The following is a 24,810-nucleotide window of genomic DNA, read 5'->3' on the forward strand; positions in this document are numbered from 1 at the left end:
ACATTAATGAAAAATAGTCACGCGAGGCCTTATTAATAAATGAAGCCTATTTATTACTTCAAGTGTTAATGGTAAAAAAAATTCAGCACAGCTGTTGCATTTAAAAAAGTGAAACTACGTTAAGTACTATGTTCCTAGTTCAGTAAACAGATGAACCCGATGTCCTTTAATGACATAATAGTTGAGCATTATACAGTACATCTTATGAAGACCCGTAAATTAAAGAACTACTTTTTAAATTTATTGATTAAAAAACTTCTGCATTCACAGCTTTAGCTTCTTTTTTCTTCCACGACCATCAGGAGTACCATCCATTTTGCGCTTCTGTGCCTGTAAGGTAAGTTTTTTACTAAGTTACTGTGATACGAAAAGATTGTAAGTAAGCAACATGTTTACACCCTGGCAGCTTTAGAATACAGTAACTTGCAAATGTTGTAATATGGCAAATACACACATCTTCCTCAGGATAGTCATCGTTTTGTATTCTTCCATATCGGGAAGAGTACGATTATGCAGAGGTAAAAAGAGTATAGAAGCAAAGAAGGATGTTCCAATGCTTCCCATTTATGAAATGGTATTTCTAAATACTTGTTTAAATATTCTGTGAACAGTTCTAAGAAACTTTTTAATCCACCACTCTCAACTTTTCTTTGCAGATATGCAGAAAGACCAAAATAGATCTGTGGTTTATTTTACCAGGGTAAACTTACACAGCATACCATATCTCAGTGATCCGAAACTAAGTCGTTCATCTGCTCCAAAGCACGTGAGCTACAATTTAGAACCTACACTTACTTTCCTTTATTTGGCATCCACAACTGCGCTACCTGAATGACAGCGTGAACTTTAACCAGCTCTGAACGTGGCCCTCTAAGCGTTGTTGTTTTCAAGTAACTTTAGATATCAGTCGTCAATTAGAAAAGTATCCTGTCTTCAAATGAGCTTTCCCATAGAAACGCCTTTTTAAATCTTACCGAAGATGGTTTTGGTCCACGTTTCTTCTTTTCTGCCTTTTCCTTTTCTTCCAGCTCCATGTTTTCTCTTTCAATCAGGGTGATTAAAGTATTGCATCTCCTTTGCAGCTCCTAAATGGCACAAGATAGTAACTTACTACATCAGGCAGCCACTTAATGTAAAAATCATGATGGAATGTTAGAAATGCCTCTGAACAGGCGAGTTTGATGGTTACTGGCTGACTTCGCAGGAATGGATCTGATCACAGATATTTGCTTTTAAAAACATGCTTGTATTTAACTCAAACTCATATTGATTTTGAAAAACAGTACCTTGGAATTTTCATTTCCTCTTCCCCCAAGACTTCTTAGTTTACTGCTTTTGCCATCCACATCAACACTCCACAGTTACTAGAAAGTCTACGAGAATCTAATCCAATGTAATGTACACATACGCATACCTCGGTATTTCAGAAGCTATTTAATTAGCCTGGTGTGTAACTGTGCTGTCACAGGCATTCACGAACAAAAAAGCAAACCAGACTAACACATACCATTGCAGTTCTGGACTTGAGAAACCAGTCAAATCTGAATTGCGGGGAGTTTCGGATACACTGTCTTAATTCATCATAGACATTTTCTTTATCGAATCCTAGTTTGTGAAGCATACAGATCAGAAAGCGATCCTCCTCTTCAGTGTAATTCTTCCCTTTATTAGTACCATATGATATTCTCAGCTGGTGGAAAGGGGCTTTATATCTGCCAATCTAAATAAAACAAATAAGATCATATAAAACTAAGAAATAGTTCAAAATTAGCATGGAACTGTTTTATATGAAAGCAATACATCCACATGAAGACAGGCAGATGAACAATGCCAAGTTAGAAAACTAAATATTTTTAATGATCCCTGGTGCTAAGTCACACACGTAAGGCACTGTGGGTTCTAGGCAGTACATTTACCAACACCATCTAAATTAGTAAATTCTGGTTTAGACAACAGACAGCTTTGTCAGTCATCTTTTGATTAACAGCTAACTTCATGCCTGTTGCCACATACGACAATAGTCAAGATCTGCCAGGCTTCAAATGGCAAGCATCCTTTTCAACACACAAATCCTCAGGAATGGTCAAAATCAGCGTAAGAGTACAAAGGTACATGAGACTGTAGCACATGGTTCAGCTGTGTTCTGGTTGAGTCAGCCACCGTTCTTCCCCTGACTGCCCTAGAAGAGAGAACTAACTAGTCAAACCTGAAGCAGGGGGAGGGAATTTGATTCCACTGCCTTAATTTACCCCAAATCTGTTCACTACCAAACCTGGACTGGTGACGCACACAGCAGAATGAAAGCTGCCCCTGCTTGGTAAGTCTTCCCTTTTTAAGTGCTCTAAATGTATATATAGCATTTTCAGTTATATGGGTCCAAATGAAATTCCGCTTCTTCCAAAAGCACGTAGTTATGGGCAGTTTGTTATATGGCACTATGAACTGTTTGTCGTATGACAAAAGATAATAGTTACTAACAACAGGTTAGGACACACCAAGTTTTCATCATAGCCATCAGCCAGGACAGCATTTCTATAGAATGGAAAAGCTATAGGAAGCAACTGCTGAGGAATATGCAACGGAGGCAAACACTATGCCCACCATGTGTTCACACATTAGTAACGCTGGCTAGGCACAGTGTCCTTCGCCTCACCTCGCTGGCACAGGGAAATAAAGGAAGCAAGAAACCCAGCTAAGGTACCTTTGTATCAAGTGCTTTTTTGATGCTGATTCGTCTCTGAATTCTGGCTTCTCCTCTTTCTATCTGAGCCATGATCTTCTCTATGTCTTGGAGTTCATTGCATCTTTCCCAGAACACAGCTAAGAAAAGAACAATTGGTTAGTTTCTTAGCATGCATCTTTAAAAGTTAGGTTTTTACCTTAAAAAAAGACATTAGTTGTTACTTCCTTTTACCAGAACCTACTGCTGTTCTAACAAGAGGCGTGCTTTTACCCGATAAGGAACCTTCGCTTCCTGGTATCACATGTCGCAGTATTACAGATGCTATTTTGAAGGGGGTAGATACAGGAGTCTTCAGTTTAAACAAGGTGCAACACGTGCCAGAAAAGTTTTTGTTAGTCAATTTCCTTCTCAGGAAAAAACATTCCTTAACATGGAAATCAATACAATGACAATACGTTTTTACAACAGGAAGCAGGAGGGCAACTGGGTGGCCAAATACAAGAGCAAATCTCTAGAAGACAATTGGGTGTTTCAATAAAAGTTGTTTTGTTTTTTTTTTTAAAGAGTTTTTCACATCTGTAAGCTGCTATATACTTTTAGAAATGTAGCCCCAGGAATTTGCAGCTGCACTACAGCAGAAAACAGTTCTGAGACATCAGAGGTAAGTAGCCAATTGGACTTAGGTTATAAAACCCAATAGTTACATATTCCATCACAATATGTTTACTGTATCCCACTCTTGATGAGGATGAGGTAATAAAGGTGCAAAGATTCAAGAAAACTAATCAATAGTTTTCTAGTGAAAACTACTAAGGAAAAGTGAAATCTCCCCAGCCAAGCATTGTTTCTGAGCATTTCCTTTTGCAAAAAACTAACAAGTATTGAAGACAGCACTATCCAGTTAAGAGCAGATTCAGGATATATTAAGGTGGGTCAGTAATAGTTTACATTCACATTTTAGTACAGCTTTAATTAGGCAGGGGCTAAATATGAAAATCCAGACCAGCAGATCCCAAATCCATCAGTACAATTCCACCCTGAAAGTCTTAAAGAGCCCTGTAAAAAATCCTCCGAAGTAAGCTGTTTCCAGGTTCACAGGCGGCTCAAACTAGGAAAGCAGCACTAGACACGGACTGAGAGCACCGACTACTTAAAAAGTAAGTTACCTGAATACTCAATGACTTCCTCTGGGCTTTTTCCTTCTACTTCTCGTGCTATATTTTCAATGTCATCACGGCCCCACTTCTCATTAGCTTTGATGAACTGGTTAAAATCCCTCTTATTCCAGTTAGTGAATCCCTTTATAGCAATCAAAAGGAAACATTGCACAGAAGTTCAGGATTTGTCTGTCTCCAGATCTGTTTTAACAGATTTTTTTAAAGCACCTGTAACACTTCCATTACTCCAACAGTATTTAAGCTCTGCTTTCTCTGCAGTTTAATGATGTTAGAAAAACTGGTTTTATACTGCTGTCACTGTAGTCTCTCCTTCTAAACACAGTGTCATGATTAGCGCGGCTTCTCTAACTGCCCTACTAGTTTTGGATAAAAGTCTTCAGCTCGTAAATTAACCCCTCCTACCAGTATTCTCTGAAAGAGAACAAGAGATCACATTTTAAGAAGAAAAATCCCTCAAGTGAGGCAGCTAGTGTCTAAAATGCTTTTGTTTTGTCGAAAAGGCCCAGCAAGTGCCTCACAGACCCCATCAGCCATTTTCCCTGGTCCCCCCTCCCTCAGAAAGTCTAAAGCTTTCTTGTGGTGATATTCAGTAGGGACAGAAATAGTATTGCTGAAGTTATCAGCTGCCAAAATAAGCCAATTTCATCTTAGAAATAATTTCTACAAACAGTCGGCAGTAAAACATTCTGACTGTACTGGTTTTATAGTGAACTGCTCCAGTGCACTACTACTCCAGCAAGATCCTGTCCCATCCCCCCCCAAAATACAATGTGAAAATATAATACCCTAATAAGGCATAATAGGCATTAACCTGTTTTACATCACTTAAATGTACGTGCTGCCTAATTATATACCTATGTAGCTCACACCCTCTTTAAGAGAGGGACACTATCCACTACCAGCCATAGGTTAGGAAAACGGACCATTCGTCCTGCAGGATTCGCTTCCACATGGCAGTGACACTTTGGCAGAACATATGTGTTAAATAACGCGGAAAGCGGCACCTTCGGCTCTGCAGCCAGTCTGCAGGGTCCCACAGCTGAGGGAACATATCACAGCCTACGGTCAGCGCAAACGCGGGAGGCCAGGCTGACACTGGGGTAGCTCTTACTCTTCAGGCTTAAGACACACAGAACATAGGTCAGACGCAGTAGATTCCCAGTGCGCTAATTTGGTGCACGTTCTTCAAAGGCACCCAGGCCCACAACAAACCTACTGCTAAACCTCTTTTCAGCCAGAACAAAATCTGTAGCTGTGTGTGCATCAACCACCAAGAAATGTTCCTGTAATACTGTAACAGCTGTAACACAAAGCAAGCTTCAGCCGGCTTTGATCTCGCTGAAGACCCAACTATACCTGGGTTAGAAGCTTCTCTTTTTCTTCTAGTTCTTCATCGTTAAGAGGTTCAGCCTCATCAATCTTAAGCTGTTCTTCCTTTTGTGCTTGGGCTGCATTTGGCAGATCGGGATTACGAGGTACCTGAAAGGTTTTGCATTTTATAACATTTAATGTTTCACAGATAATTGCTAATTGTCACTTTTCTGTTTATATATCCTAATGATCTGTTCAGCCCAACATTATTTTACTACTTTTAAAACAGGGTGAAAGGCAGGACAAGTGCATACTCTCCTACTATTGCACAACCTTTTGCAATGCCTGAATTCTTTAATTACCTTGTACCCAATTGTTTTCCTGTAGTAGAGAATCTCTTTTTCCAATAGTTCAAACAGGCGTGGAGGAAAGAACTGGAAGTCCTGTACATTTGGCTGTTTTGGAGGCCGTGGTGCCTGAAACACATACAATGTTTGTATATGACTTCCTTTCACATCCAGAATCTGTTTGCTTGTAATAACTGATTTCAGTTTTTGAGAAGAAAAAAAAAAGCTTTATTGTTACAAAAATGCACTGTCTTAACTAAAAAAAAAAAAAAAAAAAAAAAAAAAAAAGGCCTCACCATGCAAGAGACAAAGAGACAACTACAGCCATGAAGAATTCTAAAAGTAAAAGACCCAAGAGGAAACGGGAGAGGGTCTTTTGGGAGGAAGAGAAGGCTGGGGAAAGAGCCACACATGCATCCCACCAAAAAAAGTTCCCATGTTCTAAGCAGCAATAAGTAAATCTTCCACAGGTAAGGAAAATTCACAGCTGCTTGAATAAAAATAAAGAAACACACACATTGGTGCTACCCTCCTAACATCTTACAAGTTTCATCCTGCTCTTACTGTTTTGTTACAGAAGTTTCTCCCAAATCCTTTGGATTTTTCCAAATTTTAATTGCTTCCCCAGTTTATATTCATAAAAACTGCACTATTCATTTTTAAAGTCCAATCTCTTGCTTTCAGCTTTAACCATTTATCCTGCATATATGAACAATTATTTTTTTTTTAAGTCAGTCAACTCACCTTGGGTGCTTTTGGCTCACTGACTCGAAGGGCCTCTCTGAAGTAAGCATCCACAGCATAATTGGCTTTTCTTTCTCGTTTAGGTGGTTCAATCCACTCTGTAAATGCCATCTATAAACACAAGTCCCGCCACCCCAAAGAATATTAATACTAAGCCTTGCAAAACATTCAGTCCAGCTCCAAGTTTTATATAAAACTAGGTGTGCATCTACTTCATTAAATAAGTCTTAAAACTTAGGTTTTATAGATTTACATTTTATCTTAACCAACACTTCTTAAATAAATATAGCTCCTTCATACAACTTAGTGCTTTCCTCCAGAAGAAATTTAAGCGTTTACCTTCTGTTTTTCTCTGTAGTCTTCCCCTTCAAAATTATACACGCTGGACTCTGTATCCATTGTGAAATTCCTGAGTGAGCTTTCACCCATCTTTGAAAGCTTTTCATTCATTTCCGCAGTCTTGGATGGGGTAAAAAAAAAAAAACAAAACAACACCCAAAAACAAAACAGTAGCAATTTTGAAAGGTACTTCTTTATAAAACATCTGATTTACAACAGTAGAAAAAAAACCCCAAACATCCTTGACCGACTTGAAAACCCTCAACAGCCATCCCCTATTCTCTCCAGCTTACAATCATCTAGGGATTTTGCCATCAAATTTAAGTCTACAGGTGGGCTTCCATTTTTTTTCTTAAAATTCCATCTCACCTTCTTTGCACCTCGTTCCAAAATGTGGTCAATATCTTCATCTGTAATCTCGCTCTCCTTTGAGGCAAACACATGTGTCGCTCCATGTCTAATCATTTGCAGCATTTCATCCTTCCCAAGTTTATTCAGGTTTTGATCCACCAGTCTTCCTGAAGATCAAAGCATTGGAGGATAGCAATTAACTAAAAAGGTTGCATTACAGAAGGAGCAATATAGTATTTTTCTTTCCTCTTGCACTTCCACGTTAAAGCTATATCCTTTTCTCTTGGTAAAGGAAATTCCAAGGCGGGGGAGGGGAGGCCAGCAAAAGCTACCCAGGGATCACATACATTTGCTTTATTATACATGAATTGTGTTCAAGAAACATAATTTTGGATGTGAGGTCTTCCATATAAGCTTTGTTATGGTGCATGTTTTCACAATTTCCAGACTAAAGCTTACTGAATCCTTTTTTCAGGAATAAAGGTACCAATTCCAAGACACCAAGGAGGTTACATTGCTATGACTTCTCCCCATCTATTAAAAAAGGCATTAATTTCTCCACTTCACAGGAGAAGTTGAGTACTTTAAAAAAAAAAAAAAGATATTTGATTATACACACTTGTACGTATGTATCACTAGGGAGATAAGGAAAAGCCTACTATGCCTGCACAGTAAAATAAATTTTTTGAAGTGGCTCAGGCCTTTGCACCCTACCTTTGGAGTTCAGCTGAGGCAAAAGCAGCATTCCCAGGCGTTTGGACTAGCTGATTCTGCCATAGTTTACAAGCTGGGGCCGGGGGAGAAGAGAATCACATCATATAGACAAACAAACTGTCCTCATATACTTGCCTTGCTGAATGACTATGGAATCTAGCCGGAGCTTCATTTCTGCACGTTCCACTATTCTTTCTTCCACTGTATTGTCTGTGATAAACCTGAACACTCGAACAGTCTTTGTTTGGCCAATTCTGTGTGCTCGATCCTAGGCAAAAAAAAAAAAAAAAAGAGAATTACCATACAATTACTCTTCAATTTTCATTAGTTTCAACATCCTAGTTTAAAAAAATGGAATAGCATAGGTTACTTAAATCTTTATAAACATTGTTAACATGACTACCCAAGTAGCACATTCTTATCCGCACTGCAAGTTTTGGGGTGGTTTTGTTCAATAACATCAGCAATGAGTATATGTCTCTAGATGTCGTGTCTAAAAATAGTGTGGGGTTTTTTGTTGAATCACACTGGGGAGAAGCCTGGATGGCTCCTGACCTTATGTAACCTTCTATAAACCCAACGTATTTAGGAAGTTATCTCTGTACTGACCAAAATCTATTGTTCAGTTGTGCCATGAATATTTCAAGAAAAATACAATCCACCACCTCACCCGACTGGCAAGTAGTACCCACTGTGAGAATCAGCATTCTGAACAGACACCTTCAGCTGGAACTATCTTGCTTTAGCTTCCAAACGCCAGTTACATCATTCTTCTGAAGTAATTTTTTTGCTAGAATACTTGAGAACCTACCTACAGCTTAACTGAATAATTATGAAGAAATATCCAATATTTGTCACTGAAAGGCCTCCTTTCTCAAAAAACACTGGTAGTTTCTAAACAGCTTTACTTTCTTATGTGATAAGTAGCGCTCCTGACATGTTCCAAGGTTGGAGATGCATGCAAATCAGCCTAAAAAAAATATAAAAGATGTCTACTAAATGGAGCTTGCTCACTTATCACCCCTGTAAAAGCAGTTTTTGAGAAGTTTAATTCAGCTGCTCTTTGTCTCTTTTCCAGGGTCTCAGAGAAGACAGTGTAAACACAGTCACCTCCACTCGCCACAGGAGTAAAGCTTTACAGATTGGGAATTAACATGCTAGGGTTTTGGGGGGATTTGTTTTTGTGAAAACCAAAGCAGGGTCTTTTTATTAAATACTGCTAAGGATACTGTAACACGCACCCAGCATTTCCTCCTGCATAACACATTGTACCCCAATGTGACTAAGGGTTCCACACCCTGGAAGCTGCACCGGAACCAAGAAGCAGTCTTACAAATCTTACTTCTAAGCTAAACCAGGAAAAATACCAATTTATTTTGGAAATACTACATCATGCCACACATTTCTAGGAAGTTCCATGAGAAAGAGAAGAAACAAGAATGTAATTTCCATCTGGATTCTTACCATAGCTTGAAGATCTACTTGAGGATTCCAGTCTGAATCATACAGAATGACAACATCAGCAGTAGCCAAATTGATTCCGAGACCTCCTGCCCGCGTACTCAACATGAACACAAATTTTGAGCTACCGGGTTCATTATATGCATTAATAGATGCCTAAATAAATAAAAGGCACATATCAGTTGAACCAAATATTTTACAAGTACTATTTTTACTTAAAGAAACACTTGAAATTTTAAATACCTGTCTCTCGTCATGTGGTGTCTGTCCATCCAGTCTACAATATTCATAATTTCGCCACATACAGTAATCTTCCAAGATATCTAGGACTCTGGTCATCTGACTGAAGATTAAGACTCTTGAACCTGTTTGGGTTAAAAGCTTTCTTACGTCTCAGTAAAACTTAAAATTTACCAAACTCTGCAAGTCTGTGTCACCAGAAAGGGCAAGCGGACAGTTCCATGTACTACAAAGAAAAGCCACCGGGATTTCAGAACCCAGTACGTAACGCAGGGCTGCAGCTGCTGCTGTCACAGCGGCTGTGTGGGGCTTTAAAACGTGCCCAGCCTGGGCCAGAAGGGTTCCAGGTAGCCACAGACATGACTGCAGGCGCTGCAGCCCGCCAGACTCAATCCGTGGCTGTTTAGCCACTAACTGGCGGGCTTCTGCGCTGCCGCCAGGCTCGCCTGCCTTACTGTGTATTAGTCTAGTTAGTGGCTGCCTTTTGGCTTTTTTTTTTTTTTCCTGTTGTACCTCTTATCAGAACGTTCCCAGACACAGCACAGCAAGATGGTAACACAAATATAAAAACGTCAAGGAGTATAAACAATGAAATTTTGAAGTATGTGTTTTGTATTTCAGACACCTAGAAAGAAAGTTCTTCTTTAAGACTTGTCAGTTCATTTACCTGCCAAGAACAACCTCCAAAGAACATAAATGTACAGTAATTTATGCACATACACACAACCATCTCCAACCTATTTGAGAGATGTAGGTAAAACAAAATATTACAAAGCTTCCACTTCCCCCTATATTCTCCTAGTATGATTTTTATTTTTTGTCCTTTGGGACTCAAGGTCTAATAACGAACTCTTTGTGTAAAATGATAATTTGATTTAAGACCAGGCCAATTTTAATTGCCACATCTCAACAAGAAGCCTCATAGCAGAAAGAAACCATGATCAAAAAAAGCACAGTAACCACTGAATTATTTTTTTTCAGTCTTGCAATGATGCATCTCGCCACAGTTGCATGAGTGATACCTGGACACAAAGTACAGATTACTTTTATATTACCTAAGGCTGGGGTTTGGACTTGGTTTTACTTTTCTGCAATGTCTCCCCAGTCACAAACTTTCCTCCACTCCTTTAGCCAAGTTACTTCAGTAAGCATTCTCATTAAAATAATGAGTTAAAAATGTATTCCAGAGTCAAAAATTCTGTGACGACTGAGTTTTACAGTAATCTATTCCAGAGCTTTGTCCCTACTACCAAATAACTTTAAAATAACTGAGTGGTCCCCCCATGTCTGCATGCCTTAAAAAAATTCACTGAAAAAACCTCAGGTGCTGCTCAAAACTACATCCAGCAAGAAAGACCAACATTTCACAAAGGATTTGAGTTTAACCCTACATGAAGACTTTGAATCTGAAATGGTAGTTCATGGCAAATCAAAGGAGTGACTAAAATGCAAACATGATTATGTTTCAAACAGCTAATAACGCTAAGAAAGAAAGCCTAAAGCCCAGATGAACTGATGTTTCTGTGGTCTCAATTTAGCTGGGACAAAAGAAAAGAAAGGAAAAAAATCAGAACACTTTACCATTACAAAAAGCCATAATTGACCCAATTATTTATGAAGGCACTTCACAAATTGTTTTTAAGATACTGTGCTTGACAAGCTGGTATCATGCTAGAAAACAACAATAATCCTGGCTAAAGTGTGCTGGTTTTTGCTCAGGATGCATGAAAACATTAAGAAGCATCAACTTTCATTTCTATTGTTGAACCAAACAACCCTCAAACAACAACAAGATGCATACCTTGTTCTTTCAACTTAGGTAGCAATTTGTCCAATACTACCATTTTGCCACTGTTGGTGACCAGATGCATATCTGTTGTGTAAGGTGGACCAGGTTCTGCTCCATCAAAAAGATACGGATGATTGCAACACTTCCGCAGCTGCATGAGGATATTCAACAGTCTCATTTTGTCCAGCTTCCCAGCCGAATTCAAGATATCTATATCCTTCATTAGGATCCGTGTATACCTACATCAAAGAAAGAAAAAACTTTTTTAACTAAAATGAAGTTGGCCTTTCTTTAAATGGTTAAGTCTAGTCAACAGCTCCCCCTCCTGCTCCTTTCACCAGGTAACTCTCCTTGATATGCATGGTTTTGTCATCACAAAAGTGTCACAAGGAAATATGTACGAGTTGGGAGTACACCAGAAGGAGTTAGATCAAGTTCCACACAATAATCTAGTCACAAGCAGCACATTCCTTCTAAACTTTAACCACAGCACAGTCAAGCACATGAATTACCATTCTCGTTGCATTTTGCTGAGACCCACATAAATTTTAACTTCCTTCTTTGGAGGCAAGCTTTTCTCTACATCAGCCTTAATGCGACGTAGAAGGAATGGTCGTAGCACCTGAAAGAGATACACCATTAAACAGGTTTTGGAAATGAAACACTGAGCGGATCCACAGACCAAAGCAGTGCTGACAGACTGTCATAAATGCTCAAACACCAGAGCCGTTACCAGATCGTCTGAAAAAGCAGTCTATATGGAGAGTTATCATACATGGCAATATACACGTGCTTTCTTTGGAAGACTCCAAGATTAGGCCAGAATCATCTTTCAGATGGTTCTATGCCCCTTGGTTCTTTTTTTAATTTTGCTTGACTGAAATATAGTCTCTTCATAGCCAGTATTTTTTATGTAAGCATTTCAGAATGCTGAAAGGCAGAACTATCGACCCTTCTTCTCCCCTCCAAAACCATTTCCTTTTCAACAAATGGATCACGTTCTAAGCTTGATAAACCTATTTTGAAAGTCTACCACAGTTTCTGGAATAAGCTATCCTACCCTAATATTCTGTCACAAGAAGCGTTGGAAGAATTATTTAGAACTTAACTTAGGTAAGCGTAACACATACAAAAAGCAGAAAGACTCACCATGTGAAGACGTTCCACCAACTTTTGATCCCCTAGACAATTGTTTGTATCAAACCATGAATCAAAGTCCTGTATCAACAAAATCATTGGTATGTGTGAGGTTTCCTTTCAAGGTGCAATGCCATTACAATGGTAAATAAATACAAGTGTGATTCTCTTACACAGGCAGTAAGCAAAAGAACAAAATTACCCTCTTTGGTCTATTTTTATGGAAAGCTTTATAATATGTCTTCAAAAAAACCGAAACCCAAACAAACTAGAAAACCTCTGTACTATCACAAGTAAAAAAAAAAAAAACAACCCTCAAGAACCAATACATGAGTCCTTTTCTATTCTAAAAGGATTCACTCATATCACTCCATTGGACAAATTCCATCTGGAAGAAACATACTACTGCAGCATTTGATGAAAGATCAAAAGGAAAAAGTACAATTTTGGTGTAATGCACCACAAGGCTTCCCCTCTGTTTCTACAGCTGTTACCCTCCAAATTCATCAAAACAGTTAAGCACATGCTTCACTTTGTGAAGTCTGTTGCTCCTTACATACTATCTCTGAACTCACAGGAAAGAACTTTTAGATAAATAATGTAACTTACAGTTAAATAAATAAAAGAACAAAGTTGGTTTAGCCCTTAAAGTTGTTTTGAAATGCAGCAGAGATCATCACATGATTTTAAAAACATCTTGTTTCTGCTAACTCACAACAGCCCTTAAAAATGGCCAAGCTGAGAAAAATAGTCTACCCTACTACACTTCGCAATTCTGGAAAAATTTCTAACTGCCAATCTATCATTATCAGTAGTAACTGACACACACACACACACACAGGTGTACGTATTCAGGTCTATTTTCCAATGTGGAAAACCAAGCAAGTTCATTTAATTTGATTAGCAGAAATGAAAACTTACTTCAGATGAGTTAAAGACATCTGGCAAAAGGAAGTTAAGAAGTGCCCAGAGTTCATGTAAGTTGTTCTGAAGTGGAGTTCCAGTTAATAGCAGCCGATTTGTAGTCTTGAATTCCCTCACAATTTCTGATAACTGAAGGACATGAAAACATGAGCAAATATAAAAATATTACTAGTCCCCACACCGCCACCTAATAACCCACACAAATGTCTCCTTCAGTGAAAATATAAATTACCTTTGACTTTTCATTTTTAATCCTGTGGGCTTCATCTATAACTAGGTATCTCCAGTTAAACTTTTTGAATACCGATTTCTCTTTGATAAGCATTTCATATGATGTTACACAGACATCCCATTCTCCAGGCAGCAACACATCTCTGACAAAGGCAGCCTAGAAATCAAGGTTACAGTTAGTTTCTGAGGCTTTGACAAATCTGAAATAAAAAGAACACACCAGCACTGTTAAATGTTACCACTAAATTTAAATGAAAAGATGAAATTATTTAGAGAGGCAATATAACATACAACCAAGGCAAATCCTGACAATTCTGTCAGTGCTGAAGCTGCTAAAGCCCCTGGGGCAGAGCACGGAAGGGCTTTCAGCTCTAACATCTGGCTTGAAAACTGCGAATGACTACCTACACGCATAAGGCTTTCAATAGCTGAACTCTAAGATCAGAACTCAAAATTAATCTTCTGTACGTTTGCTTTGTTTTGTTTTCTCTTTTAGTTTAGAAAACAGTAGGGTTTGAATATAAAAAATAATCCCAAGCACAGCTTTATTTGGCTAACTGAACAATTTCTAGAATGCTGACATCCAAGGTTGAAAGCGGACAGAGTAATTAGCCAGAATTCAAAACAGAGATGTATAAATGTCAAGAACTTAACTCAAACAAGCAAGAAATATATTGAAGAAAGAATAAAAAATACTGAATTCAGAAAAGATGCACTAAAAAAACCCCACGAGATATGAGACCTGGACCAATGACCTCCACAACTATTTAAAGTTCCATCAATAGTTTTGCAATTTCTAACCCAACAAACTGAAAATAGAGCCAGATGCCCTTAGAATAAAAAAAGTCTGCTGACAAAAGTGGAATTTCAATGGCACCGGTAATAACTCTTCCTTCCATAAACACACAGGTATCTCTAGTTGCCAAATCTACAGATGCACCATCACATTCCATGTTTTTTTGTTTTCTTTGCTAGGCTAAAAAAAAAAAAAAAAAAAAAAAAAAAAAGGTAGCAAAGAATTGATACTGAACTAACAAAAAGAGAATGACTGAAACAGTACAGACATAAGAAACTGAACAACTGAACAATATTTTCTCTGACAACACTGAAGCTGAATAAGATCCATTCATGTACCACTTTTACTGACCAAGCCACCATGTCCCCTCCAACATCAAGCTGACGCCTGTTTTCAGAAAACAGCTCCTTAGTGAGACTCCATAATCCTCTTAAGAGTAGCTCTTACAGCCAATACAATGTGCTGTACCGTATAGAGAGAAAGCAAATTTCCTTTTTTATAGATTTATATATTCATACAAATGACAGCACTTTACATCAAATACTTCATTTTCCTATTTTAAGACTTGTTGGGTTTTGTTGGTCTACATAGTGTACTGCCTTCGCAAAAGGAGAGAGAAAATCTTTGGCCAAGAAATGAGGAGCGTACAGTGACGAAGCAATACCTGGGCAACATACGTGTGATTTCTAAGCTGGTTATATTTTAAATAGGCAGCATTTGTAGGCCTGACTGTTTAACCACTACAAATCCAAGTTAATATCCTTCCCTGTGAACAAAAGGTAAAGGACAGCAAGATCACATGCTAGATTTACACAGCAGAAACAATCACATCAAAACTTACTCGCTGGTCTTTGTCACCTATCAAACAAACTGCTCGAAGCGTAGGTACCCATCTCTTGAATTCATTCATCCAGTTATGTAGAGTGGACTTAGGAACTAACACCATGTGAGGACCAGGAATATTTCTGTAGTGTTTCATGTATCCGAGGAGAGAAATTGTTTGCAGTGTCTTCCCAAGACCCTGTAAGAGACATTGTGTCAGAAAAAACCACACATCTCTCAGGAAACACCTTTAAAAAAACCCAAGAGCAAGCTCCCCAGTACAACATGGAAGACACAGCAGCCTGAACAAATGAGTGAGATCTATTAAATACACTGCTGCTCACAAAAGGCATCAAAATCTTGGTTAGGAAAAGCTTGTATAGCTTCCCACGTTTAATAAAAAAAGTAGAGAGAGTGACATTATGAAGTCAGAATTTTGCCTTATGTTTCATATAAGACACATGCTTTGAAGTGCAAGAAAACGTTATTTCATAAAATTTCGATTTTGTTTATTACTTATTTAGATGTCAACGAACTTTAGAAACTGGACATATGCATTCTCTTAAACTTGAAATAAAGTGAATAAATCAAGAACCCTGCAAAGAGGCTTTTACAGGCCACTACGTGATGTCAGTTCTTGTGAGAAGAAAGCCAAACATAAATGTGAACAGCTGCATATGTCAAAGAATAAAACAAATACTGAGCTTCTTTAGATGTTTTTTTTCTTTTAAGTGCTCTGTATTTAACAGACAGATTAAAAACTTGTATTTTCAGCATAGAATTTTAATTAAAACAACACTGAGGAAGACACGCAAAAACCAGATCATTGAAATAATTCAAAAAGATTATGACTCAAGCACATGAGATTTAAAAAAACCAAAAACCATCAGCACAAGTTATGTCTGCTTCCAAAATTCAAGTCTTTGTCTTCAAAATAACCACGTTCCACCTGGTGTAAGATGTGGAAAAGTGTTTACAAGCTGTGTGAAAGGCATAAATTCAAAAGGATTAATATTTAAGAATAAAGCTAAAAATATGTAATAGTAAATATTTAAACTCCTCAACGCAAGATGGATTTTGGAGTACCACAAACCCAAGGACTTAAAAAGTTTCCCAGTTGTTTTTGTTAAAACAAGCCTGCTCCACTTAGAACTGTACTCAGCAAAAAAAAGAAAAAAAATTACTCTATTCCTAAGCACGTATGCTGAAGAAAATCCTTGATTTACTACAAAAGTAAAACATGTTACTGAACAATAATTTAAATTCATTTGTCTGTAATTTATGTTGAAGAAGCTTTATTACTCAGTAATTACCAGAAGGTATAAGAAATACAGCATACTGAAATGTAATTAGATTTTTGTTTTTCCTTACCTGCTCCTTATGAAAACCAGATACAACTAAGATCACTTAGAGGACAAAAACGTATCTGCCCGTCAAAATACTGCAATTTATTCTGCATTCAACCCTTGTCTTTCAGAGAAAAATAATAAAAACAGAAGCAAAAGCTACTACAGCCAGTGCTGACTGAAATGTTATGTGGTCACGGTGTGAAATTTTTAATGCAGCTCTCCAGCTGTATCTATCTTTGCATCATTTTTCCCAGAAAATTTCCCACTGGCGTAGCTCTTGCTGCTGAGATCAGTCCACACAGGACACTTGTGTCCTGCTCTCGGCATTTCACCCTAACAACAACAGGAAGCATTTCCGCATTTGTTGCTCTTCTCATATGTGACGCTCTCTTCTCAAGGACAGCTTGAGAATACCATAACAAAATAGTTACAATTTAGAGAGAAAAAACTGAGGATACTTCATTCTATAGAACAGCTACTCTCCACTGAATCCTTTTTTTCTAATGGTTGACAGATTCCCTTGTCATACGCCTATTTCTAAAACTGCCTACACCGTTAATTAAGATGTGTGTGACAGTTGTAATGTCAGTGACTTAAAACGTAGTAGAAAAGATCTGGCAAATTATTACCGCATTTTGTGCTATTAAACGTGTATATATATATATATAAACTAAAATTGTATTGTATCGCATGTGTTCACAAGTCCCCCGAAAGACGGACTACATGCATACCATTTCATCTGCCAGGATACCATTGATGCCATTTTCATACAAAGAGATGAGCCAGTTCAGTCCACGGACCTGATAATCACGCAGCTTTCCCCACTTAACATCTAAAAGACACGAAAGAACAGATGAAAAGACCTGTAAAAACTTAAAAGAATTTCACCACCCCTTGCCGGCTAATTGACATCAATTATCTAAGCTACAGAACAAAATCAAGTAGCAAAGTTCATGCAGTAAATTCCCAGCACGAGGCAGACTGGAGACAGCGACATGTTAACTGTTTCTGCAAGCTGCTCCGACAGCTCTGTTTTCTGCAAGAACCCAAAGCACATAAAAGTTCTAACTCTATCACCGCCGCCCAGATCAGAACACAGTCAAAGGTTAAAACAACAGAATACTGAATTCTGTTCAATGAACAGAAAGCTGTTAGGAACTTCAAATTGTATCAGAAGACACATTACATATATAAAAATTATTAAGATGCATACTGAAAAACACTCTCTCTCACCTAGTAACCAAAATATAGCAACTGGATTTCTAAAGGGCAAGACTCACTGGATGATCTATGTAGCCTCACTGAAAATAAACAGTCCCTCCCTCATACATTTGGTCCTATTAGACCAGTGCTGGATTTTCTTTCCCCTCCATCTCCTGTCCCCCAAAAATGATTCATTGGGGGAACTGGGAAAGACCAAAATAAACTTCATTTTAGACATCTTGAAGGAAAAGAACAGAGAGGGGGGGGGAAAAAAAAAAAAAAAAAAAAAAAAAAAAAAAGGGAAACACACATGATGGAGATTCTTCAAATCGAGTGCAGACATTAGTTGCCTTGGAGCTTTCTGTTAGCAGCTCCTCGTCTTCCTCCTGCTCTGTTCTACGATGGCGGTAGCTGAAAAAGTGCAAGAAAGAAGTAAGTTTCTGGCTAAACTAAAAAGATGTGAAGCTGTTCTGAAATGAAATCTAATGTCACTGCAGTACAGACCACCAACACCCAAAGAAGCTTCTAGCAAGATTCTTCAAAAGAACTCACGTTTAGCTATCAACTGAAATGCTGCTTTTTAACTCTTACAGCCACTAGCGTCTTAATAACATAAGATGACCACGCTGTTAGCAGACTCAAATATCAGAGCAAAGTGACCGGAAAGGGATAAATTCTGTGCATCATTACTGGCCTTTAACTACAAGACTGGCAACAAGACTTATTTAAGAGTTCTGGAACATCTGCCAAACGCTAGACGCGCCGTTAGCTATACAAGCTGCAATGAAGGCAATCCAAATTTCTAGACTTCTGCTGTTCAAGCTGCCTGCAAGGTGCTGTACACTGATGCTCTCCACAAACTCCTACAGCTCACAGACACAAGTGCGCTACTTCTCCCACTTTTCCTCATGCTGGAATGCTTTTAATCACGATAGTGCCTTACCACCAATACAAAATTCTTGTAACTCCTAGATTTCTTAAACAACCCTCAACTTCCAGGTGGGCAGTTGAAAAAAAACTCGCAATTATATAGCATAAAATACACACCAAAATAAGACAAAAGACTAGCAAGTTTAACTTACGCTTCTAAAGTACAACAAAATCCATAATTACAGTACAAGCTGGCCTACATGTCATCACTCACTCGCCAACTGACAGTAAATTCTGTTTTTCATCCTTCTTTATTCGTGGTCGTCCAGGCTTCATTTTCAAAGGTGAAGTTGGAGTTTTCTGAGCAGCAGGCTGAATGAAATGAGCAAACAGCTCTGTCTGCTTCAGCAGATATTCAAATCTGTTTGCTCTGTCTGTTTGCTGTTGACAAGGAAAATCAAGTGGAACAAGTGTGAGACATTACAGTATCTATTCATTCAGAAGAAAAAGCTAACAAATGCTTTTTAAACAATACAGATTCACATTTCTTTACATACATAGCTACAATAACAAAGAAGAGATGATCAACATCAACAACGTAACCGTTGCTGACAGACTCAATGTTCATTTCTCTTGGGTCAAGGTTAGCCTTTGCTACACAGTAAGATCAAAGTCGCGCGACAGACCTGCGCCAAAACTGAAATCTGACTTTGGCAAAAAGATCGCATGAGTGTCACTAGACAAGGCCAGACTACCCTTAACAACCTTATCCTATCAAAGATGACACTCCCACTCCCAGGAATTTACCCCTGCCCAGCAGGCAAGGATCCTTCAGTGACCTCGCTCATCTCGCCAACCCACCAAGAACTATTTCTTACTGCACTAGTTTCCTGCCTGCTCAGTGAGATACACCACCTCGCTGTGGTGCCAGATAAGCTGAAGAGCTGGCATGAGAGGGAGCAGAGGGGGCAGAAGAGCCCATAGCTACAAGCCAGAACACCCATTTCAGCACCAGCCACCTCTCAGATACGCTCAGCCGACCTAACTTGTCAGCCTGTCCACTTTGATATGAGTCGCCCTATCTGCTGTGCAAAAAAGATTACAGGAGACAATATGAGTGTTTAAAGGGTCCAGTTCCTTTGAGACAGGTTCCACTGGGAATCAACACACCTTCCCCAGGCCACATCAAAACCTTAGAACAGACAATCAAGACAGAAAACAGCTCCAAGCTTAACAACCACCACCCTGACATTCTGCCAGCTGCCACAGCGTAACCTGGTATTTAGCAACTTGCACAGCTACAGGAAGTGAGTTTTCTTAGTAAAAAGGACCACATGTTCCAGGCTTCTGCAAGAGCAATGCCAGCTCTGTGAGCATTCTCCTCTTTAAAGCAAGCCGATCCTGAACTACGTAAAAGACAGGAAAACAGAGTTAGAGAAGAAAGAGACCAAGAAAGAGATCCCGTATGTACCACAGAAGAGTCAGACTTGCTCTAACTACAGTTCAAGCTTGACTGAGGCAGCTACAATCCACATCCACTGAATTAAGCTTCCCTGTCTATTCTTCATAGGTTGTGAGTTTTTTTGTTTACTTCTCAACAGTTTCTGAAGTTTAAACTAGGTAAGATCTTACTGATATTCAAATTGCTGAACCTTATTTTTAAGTACTTGTTTCACTGGCTGTGCAAAAGAGAAGAGACACAGACTGCTAAGCAAAAGTTGCCTCATTCTAAAATTTTAGTGAGGAATCTTCTGCAAGTTTCGGCGCTGTACACACATCCCCACAACTTGTTTTCATTGCACTTAAGGCTACTCCTTCAAAGGACTAACAAACATGATCAGTATTTTTTACATAGGGGACAGACAAGAACAGGCTGTACTCTGCAACCTCAAGCTCTCCTCCTGTCAACAGAGAAACTTTTCCTGTTTTGCCATCTTCTGACTATCGCGACAGTAAAATACAATCCTCCCCGTAGTCGTGTCTGTCTAGAGACTAGAAAAGACACTTCCTTCAGTTTGCCAGGAAGCAGCACAAAGAAATGAGCAGAAGACTGGCTTATTTTCAGTGGCAAGAAGAAGCAACACTGGAAGCAGCAAATTAGAAGAATCAAGTTTCATTTTCCTATGGAGAAATTCTACATGAAGTCACAAACACTGGAATTATATATGAACAGGAAGAAAGGAAAATGGGGAGGGGAACAGAGAAAGAAAATGCACGAAGATGGTGAGGAGCAGACAGCTCCATCTCTTACATTCAAGACATTACAAAAACTAAAAAATAATAAAAATAGTAAGTTTTCTCCTACCTAACCCATGAAGCACAGAATCACCCATCTTCAAAAGACTCACAAGGAGCCCAACTAGAATTTCACAAAGAACAAATTAAATTCCAGAAAATTCTAACAAAATCCCTTTCAGTCTAGACAAAGTAAGAGGGCTGAACAGCTGGCCAAGGCTTACAATCAGCACTTCCAAACAGCAAACCTTTCCTCAGCCTCCTGTGAATTTTGAAAGCTAACTTTCATTTACTTTGACCCCTAAACTGTTTGAAAGAACCTCTGCTTATTCTGTAGTCCTCCTACGAAAGCATATTTCCACTGAAAATTAAAGCAGTGCCTACTCAAAGCCTTATGCCAAACCATTCTTTTTACTGCTCACCTCCCCAGCTACAAATTAATGTACTCTTCCTACAAAGGACTGCTACTCCTGTGGTCTAAAAATAAGTTTGATATTATTTCCCTGTATTCAACCATGATCTAAAAAAGGTTCTAGACTTCAACTGATTCCATATGTTGAGAAAGTAAGGTACCAGCCATTTAAATACTTATGGGCGCTTTCCTAGAGAATCTTTCCATTTCTGACAGAGAAATTGAACACTCAACTCTTCATAATCCCCCTTGCCTACAGGAAGGACAACTCTCCAGACAACTTCAAAAGCAACTTGACAGCTTTTCATGATTTTTTTTTTCCTCTGAGACATTTAAATATTTCCCATTATATCATTCTTCTAAATCTAGAGCACCTCACAGCTGCTAGTACTATACTTCCTGGAAACAACAAAACACATTAACAATTATTGCCACAAACGACTGCAATGGAAACGGAGAAAGAGCAGAGGACCAGTGAACAAAACGCTAAAAAGGAGAAGGGTCTGAAGGGTTTTTTTCTTGATATTTTTTGGTTTCAAGTTACTTTAGTATTTTTTAATAACTAGAAAAAAATTTATAAACCCAGTTCAGAGATATTAAACAAGCAGAAAACTCAATTCTATTTTAAGCGGCTGCACAAGTACTGGACAGCTACACTTAGTCCCAAATATTACATACCATTTTCTCTTCATATGTAGGATCTGCTTCCTGCATTTCTTTTTGTTTTCCTGGTGATGCATCATCAAAAGATTCCTGAGATGAAAAAGAATTAGAAAAAAAATTACTTTCTGAACAAGGGAAGATACCTACGTAAAGAACAACAAGCTTGTTTCAAATTATCATCTATCTACATCAGATGGCACAGCCATCTTTTGCTGCTTTGATATAGTCAGCTTTCTATTACTTACTGTAAAATTACCTGGAGATGGATCAAAGATCCCTACCACAGGGTGAGGGACAGAGCTAGATCTCTGTAATCCGATTTAGCTACATCATTAAAGCATCACATCAATGTGAATGAGAGAGACAGCTGTGGTCCAGGAGCTTGGCATGGCGATTCTAGGGTGCTGAGCCAAAACGGTCCTAAAGCTGGCTCTGGAGAGTACTGTGAAAGAACTAGCTCTGGTCCCCAGGCAAGTGTAGTTTCAAAGTTGGGGTGGTTTTTTTTCCTTTTTGCAGGTTACCCCAATCCCTCATCCTTTTGTAGCAAAGGAACAAGTCTAAGTAAGAATCTGGACTGCAGTTTTGTCCTGGAAGCAGAGGAATTTAGACACACTGCATTTGTTCCCTATTTAGTTTATTAAATCAAATAATTGTTGTTATCACCAATGGAATCAGTACTAATAGGCAAACAAACAAGCTGGTTGGGAGGGGGCAGTCCTCCCTCATCCCCTTCCTGCCAAATCCTTTACATACTGCCTTCAATTATTCTTTCAGGTCAGGGTTTATTTATCCTTGCCTTGTTAATAGGTTAACCCTTTCCCCATCATCTCCCATGTTTAATTTCATCTTCTGTTCTTAAAACCAAAAAAAATGGGATAATCCTTCCCTGGTAAAACATGCTAAGGCAGCATATTACAAAATAATTTTGAAAAGGTGAGAAAAGGAGACAAATAAGATGCCTTCAAAATCATTAATAACCATCTGTTTAACTGAGCCAAGAACTGAGCTAAATTCAATCTTCACTGGCTGACACAGAACAAAGGAACAGGAAAGTAAGAAACAACATGAAACAAAGGCAGGCAAGCAGAGCATGGGATGCTTGTGGGCGGTTGTTTCCTCACAGAACTCTGGCAGGTAAGGCACACGGAAAGAGAAAAATCCTAGCAGAAGTGTTGCCTTTGCCCTTCAAAATATCAAGAACCGAGCATAAAAAGTTGCACCACAAGATCTTCTGAACTCGTACTCAAATCTTCTTACTTAATCTCCTACTGGATTTAACCAACACCCACCTATCAGTGACCGTTCGAACCTCTGTACGAAACTCCCGTTTCTCCTGGAACGCCCAACAGGCGAACCACAGCCAGCAGCGCACCGTCTGACCTCACCACGCACAACACAGATGACAAAACCCCGCGATTTAGCCGACGATCAGGAAAAGCCGTCTCTCAGGGGACCAAAAGGCTATTTCACCCGGGGCTTGGCTCGGTGCAAGGCAACCTCTTCCCAAGGCGAAGCGCCAACTCGCCTCCGCGAGCAGAGCAGCCCTGGCGCCTCGGTGCGCCCGGCCCGGCCCGGCCCGCAGCTGCCCCGTTTCGGCAGGTTCCAGCAGGACCCATTACCCACAGTGCTCTGGCGACCTGCTCCTCCGGAAAACATGGCATTTGCAAATTTATTTAGATCGAGTAGGCTGGACCGCACAGCGTGACTCAGAGCACACAACACCCAGCGCCGCAAGCAGGACCAACCAGTTTCCTCATCGCGTTAAAGACACAATGCTCCGGCAAAATCGGCATCTGCAGGCAGTCGCTCAAACCCCCTGAAATTTCTGGAAGAAGCACCTGTTGCCGAAACAACGGTTGCTCAGACAACGGCCTGTACCCTCCTCGCCCCAATTAAAAAAAAAGAAAAGAAAGTTTTGTACCACCTCAGAGGACAGAAGACCCTACTGCTCGCCAGACTACGGGCCGGCGGGGCGCTGAGGAAGCTCTGACGCCGGGAGGGCTTTTCATGGAGGCAGGGGAGGAAGGCCCGGCAGGCTGCCTGCACCAAGCGGGTACCGAGGGAGGGGGGCGAACCCCGAACCCCGCAGCCAAGCGAGAGGCCGGGGGCCATGACCCCGCTCCACAGAACATAAATAACGAATCGACCAGGCGGCGAGGCCTCCCCCCCCAACCCCCGCGGCCGCAGCCGGCGGAGGAACACGACGTCAGGGGGATCCGCGCGGCGGTGGGCGCTGAGGGGAGCGGAGGGACGGGCCCCCACCCCGGGCGCTGAGGGGACCGCAGGGACCCCCCAGCCGCCGCCCTCCCGCCCTCTCTCCCGCCGGAGCCCGGCAGCGCCCCGGAGGCGCCGCGGCGCACGGCCCGGCCCGCCCCCGCCCGCCCCTCCATTGTCTCCCGCGGCCCCACGCGGCCCGGGGACGCCCCGCCGGCGCCGTCCTCATGGCGGACACCTGCCGCCGAGCAGCCGGGCGCCCCCCCACCGCCGCGGCCCCCGTGCCCGCCGCCGAGCCCCGCGGAACCGGGAAAGGGGGTGTGAGGGTGGGGGGCCCGCCGGGGAGAAGCGCCTGACCTCCATCTCGACGTCGGCTCCGGGCGGGGCGGCGGAGGAAGCCGTCCCCGCGGCCTCGCTGCCGTTCGCGCCTGGCGGCGGCGCGGGCATCTCGTCCGGCTGCGGCGGCGGCTGCCCGGCGGACATGATCCGCGCCGCGGACAACGCTCCGCCGGAACCCAGGGCCCGCGCCCGGCGGGCTGCGCGCTGCGGGCGGCCGCCCGGCGGGAGCTGGGAGAAGCGGCGCGCCGAGCGCGGTGCGCGGCCGCCGGCCGAGGCCCGTCCCCGCTGCCGCCCCGGCTTTCCCGGCGGGCGCCCACCAACCAGGAACCGAGCCGGCTCCCCGCTCTCGCGAGAGCGCCGCCGCCGCGCCGGCAGTCACTGCGCGGGCGCCAGCCGCCGCCTCGCCCCTCACTGGAGGCGGCCTCGCAACGCCGCCGCCGCCGCCGGGGGGGGGTCTG

At 40.9% G+C, this 24,810-nt stretch overlaps 1 protein-coding gene across 2 annotated transcripts; it reads right to left on the reverse strand.

The window, feature by feature from the left end:
- Window positions 1–32: 32 nt before the first annotated feature.
- Window positions 33–24,614, reverse strand: SMARCA5 (SWI/SNF related, matrix associated, actin dependent regulator of chromatin, subfamily a, member 5). Of its 2 annotated transcripts, none has more exons than XM_037396908.1 (24): window positions 24,371–24,614; window positions 21,815–21,889; window positions 18,764–18,930; window positions 17,930–18,030; window positions 17,148–17,248; window positions 15,087–15,266; window positions 13,451–13,606; window positions 13,216–13,347; window positions 12,307–12,375; window positions 11,670–11,779; window positions 11,170–11,396; window positions 9,372–9,493; window positions 9,132–9,284; window positions 7,803–7,935; window positions 6,972–7,120; window positions 6,603–6,722; window positions 6,264–6,374; window positions 5,535–5,648; window positions 5,218–5,340; window positions 3,850–3,982; window positions 2,702–2,820; window positions 1,508–1,720; window positions 975–1,085; window positions 33–330 (listed from the first exon to the last, which is right to left on the reverse strand). In XM_037396908.1, exons 1-24 carry the CDS (start codon window positions 24,494–24,496, stop codon window positions 265–267), a joined length of 3,111 nt encoding a protein of 1,036 aa, XP_037252805.1. In that variant the 5' UTR covers window positions 24,497–24,614; the 3' UTR covers window positions 33–264. The 2 variants fall into 2 exon arrangements, with proteins under 2 accessions (XP_037252805.1, XP_037252814.1); XM_037396917.1 differs by lacking the exon at window positions 24,371–24,614 and adding an exon at window positions 23,089–23,225.
- Between the last annotated feature and the right edge of the window lie 196 nt (window positions 24,615–24,810).

This window comes from Falco rusticolus, chromosome 1 (genome assembly GCF_015220075.1).
Source record: "Falco rusticolus isolate bFalRus1 chromosome 1, bFalRus1.pri, whole genome shotgun sequence".
In the NCBI taxonomy this organism is placed as follows: Eukaryota; Metazoa; Chordata; class Aves; order Falconiformes; family Falconidae; genus Falco; species Falco rusticolus.